Source organism: Suricata suricatta, chromosome 10, assembly GCF_006229205.1.
Source record: "Suricata suricatta isolate VVHF042 chromosome 10, meerkat_22Aug2017_6uvM2_HiC, whole genome shotgun sequence".
Lineage (NCBI taxonomy): Eukaryota > Metazoa > Chordata > Mammalia > Carnivora > Herpestidae > Suricata > Suricata suricatta.
Genome location: NC_043709.1, coordinates 14,052,674 through 14,056,002, shown reverse-complemented (window position 1 = coordinate 14,056,002; position 3,329 = coordinate 14,052,674). Strand labels below are relative to the sequence as shown.

Genomic DNA, 3,329 nt, shown 5'->3' with positions numbered 1-3,329 from the left:
TGTGCACACATAAACACATTTAAAGACATATACATCATGTAGAATAGTTTGTTTTAAATTCACACCACATACATTATCCTTCAATTTGCTTTTATTCCACTTAACACAAATGTATAGCTCTTATATATGGCTTATATATAAGTTGTTATATATTGCTCTCATTTTTAATAACATAATATTCTTAAAGTATTAACCTTCTCTCTCCTTTTTTTTGTTTTTAAATTTTTTTAATGTTTATTTATTTTTGAGAGAGAGAGCGAGGGGCAAAGGGAGGAGACACAGAATCCGAAGCAGAGTCTAGGCTCTGAGTTGTCGCACAGAGCTCGATGCGGGGCTCAAACTCACGAACCGTGAGATCATGACCTGAGCTGAAGTTGGAGGCTTAACTGACTGAGCTACCCAGACACCTCACCCTTTCTCTATTTTTGAAAAATGTTTATTTTGAGTGAAAGTGGGAGGGGGGAGGGGCAGAGAGAGAGAGGAGAAAATCCCAAGCAGGCTCCGAGCTATTAGTGCCGAGCCTGGCCTGCAGCTTGATCCCATGAGCTGTGAGGTATAAGCCAAATGCTCAACCAATTGAGCCACCCAGGCACACCTAGCCCTCTCTTTATTGGTGGACATTCAGGCTGTTCCATTTTTTCCCTTTTAAAAATCACTACAAACAATGCTGCAATAAATATTATTGTGCATATAAATTCACACCGGTGCATTTATTTATGTACTGTCACCTGGTCACAGGACATATGATGGACGCTATTAATTTTAATAGTTATTTTCCCAGAAGCTTGTAAGCCTCCACCCCTTCTTCAAATTCTTGCCTACCCTGGATGTTAACAATCTTTTTACATTTCCCAATCTGAGGATGAAAAATGGTATCTCTTATCTGTTTTCCCTTTTCCTCATTTCTATTCTATTCTCCAATCTGCAGATAGAGTAATTTTAAAAAATGTAATGTTATTTATTTTTGAGAGAGAGAGAGAGTGAGACAGAAGGTGAGCAGGGGAGATGCAGAATCCTAAGTAGGCTCCAGGCTCTGAGCCCCAATGTGGGGCTCAAACTCACAATCTGTGAGATAATGACCTGAGACATAGTCAGATGCTCAACAGACTGGGCCACCCAGGCGCCCCTAGAGTAATGTTTTTTAAAATCAAAATCTTACCATGTCAACTTTCTGCTTAAGATACATCATTTACTTCCCTTCACTCTTAGAACAAAGGCCCAAATCCTTAATGGCCCAAAGCACCTTGTGGTCTCATAGTCTTTCTACCTCTATGGTGGGCTTTTCTCCTAAGAGGAAGGACTTTTCTATGGATTGTTCTCAACTCTGCTGAGAAATCAAGGAGACATTTTAGGGTGTTTGCTGGTACAAGCCTTCCAGGGAGTTTTTAAAATGTGACTAACTAATGCCTAAAAGGAATCATTATTTCTATTTTATTTGCCTTGATGGAGGTGTTTTTGCAGTTGCTTGGGGCAGATCATTTAGGGTAAACAGGTAAGCGCAGCACTTGTCAAAAAAAACATGTTAGGGCGACACCCAGGCTCCTGAAGAAGAGGCAGAAAGTCTGATCGTAAACGTAGGGGGTTTTTGCTTCTCTTGTTTTTAAGTTGGACTTTTAAAAGTAGAAGCTGCCTTTAATGTGCTGGTTTGCAGAACAAGAAATCTGATTTTCAGCGTGATAACACATTTTTTGACATTAACCACTGTTGGATTTTTAATGACACTTTCATCTTCAAAGCCCTTCACCAACACGGATGGTTTAATTATTATTATTATTTTTTTTGGTTGTGTGTTAAAAAGACAAGTCTTCAAAGCCATCATCCTTGATCCTTGGAATTGGGCTCTCCACCTTTCAAATGTTGCTTTCCTGCCCCCAAGGGAGAAAATAAATTGCATCTTTGTTTTCTTTTTGAAGACAAAAAGAAGAACACAATAGAAACACACTCTTTGCACTTAGGAAAAATGTTCTTCTATCCTGGGTGGGATTAGAAGAGGTTGGGAAGCAGTGTTTAACCTGTGTTTACAGTAAGCACGGTGAGAAATAACTGGCTGAAACTGTTTGTTACTGTTTAACCTTTTGATGTGCTGTTAAAAAGTAGCACATACCCATAAAACGCCTTGCGTTCAACATAAGCCGGAGCATAACATTCGGACCCTTCTGTTTGCTGCTAAGGTACATCCCTTTCCTCTTCTCTTCAGAACATGTTCACTGGGTTTCTAAAAGATTTGGTTTTGGAGAAGAAAACCCTCAAACCTCCCCGGAGGTCTTCCTTTCTTGACACATCTTGTAACCACAAGGGAGCAGTCTTTCCTTTGATGAGGTCTTCCCTCCACCTCCGCCGAAATGGAGCAAGTGTAAGTTTGCACACCGTCTGAAAGCTCTTTCCATTAGCCCTGGACGCCGGAAACCACAAAGGACAATCAAGTTTTGATTTTCAAGGAGAAAGCCTTTGGTAAACTTTCGCTCAGCCGCCAGATCTGGCGGTTCCGGAGGGAAGGGGGGCGGGGGGCTCTTTTGAATCCTTGAAGATTTCTATACTCCTGAAGACCCAGAGCGGTGGATTACGGTAATTGAAAAGCTTGGGTGATTTTGAAAGATTACTCTGGTGTGCGCTCGCATTTCCAGGCTAGGGGACCGAGCAGAGGAACCCCTTTTGTCATCTTTTGAAAGAAGAAGATCAGAGAGGAAGACAGGGTTTGAAGTACGGATTAGGCGGTCCTAAATCTTCGCTTATCACTTCCGTCTGGGATCTTTATAAATGATCGACTAGGGCAATGAATTTAGGAAATCCTGCAAAGTTTCCTTGAAGCCTGTTCTGGAACCAGAAATTAAAGACAGCCCGACCGTGCCAGGCTGTCTGAATGGACCGGCATCTACGCTTTGAAGATTTGAAGCCTCGTCTTCTAAGAGATCAGTCTCTCGGTTATTTGTTTGCTTTCCGGCGAGGGATGGAGAAGCGTAAGCCCGCCGGACTGCTGCCCCTGCGGCCGTGCCATCTCCGCACCGAGCCCCTGGACCTGCCGGGGACCCTGCCCCTGCCCTGCCTGGGGGACCCCCTCAGGGTCTCGTGGCGCCTGCACGCCGCGTGCTGGGAGCGGGCGCCCCAGGACTGCGCCTTGGAGCCCGCCTTCCTCCGCAGGCGCAACGAGCGCGAGCGGCAGCGGGTGCGCTGCGTGAACGAGGGGTACGCGCGCCTGCGGGACCACCTGCCCCGCGCGCTGGCCGACCGGAGGCTCAGCAAGGTGGAGACGCTCCGCGCCGCCATCGGCTACATCAAGCACCTCCAGGAGCTGCTGGAGCGCCACGCCCGGCGGCAGGAGGGCCCCGCCG

The 3,329-nt window shown here is 45.5% G+C and overlaps 1 protein-coding gene across 1 annotated transcript in view; it reads left to right on the top strand.

The window, feature by feature from the left end:
- Positions 1–2,947: 2,947 nt before the first annotated feature.
- ASCL4 (achaete-scute family bHLH transcription factor 4) overlaps positions 2,948–3,329 on the top strand; it is a 1,264-nt gene continuing 882 nt past the window's right edge. Inside the window, exon 1 of the mRNA XM_029955422.1 lies at positions 2,948–3,325. Coding sequence (XP_029811282.1) covers positions 2,948–3,325 — 378 coding nt within the window. The remainder of the gene's footprint in view (positions 3,326–3,329) is intronic.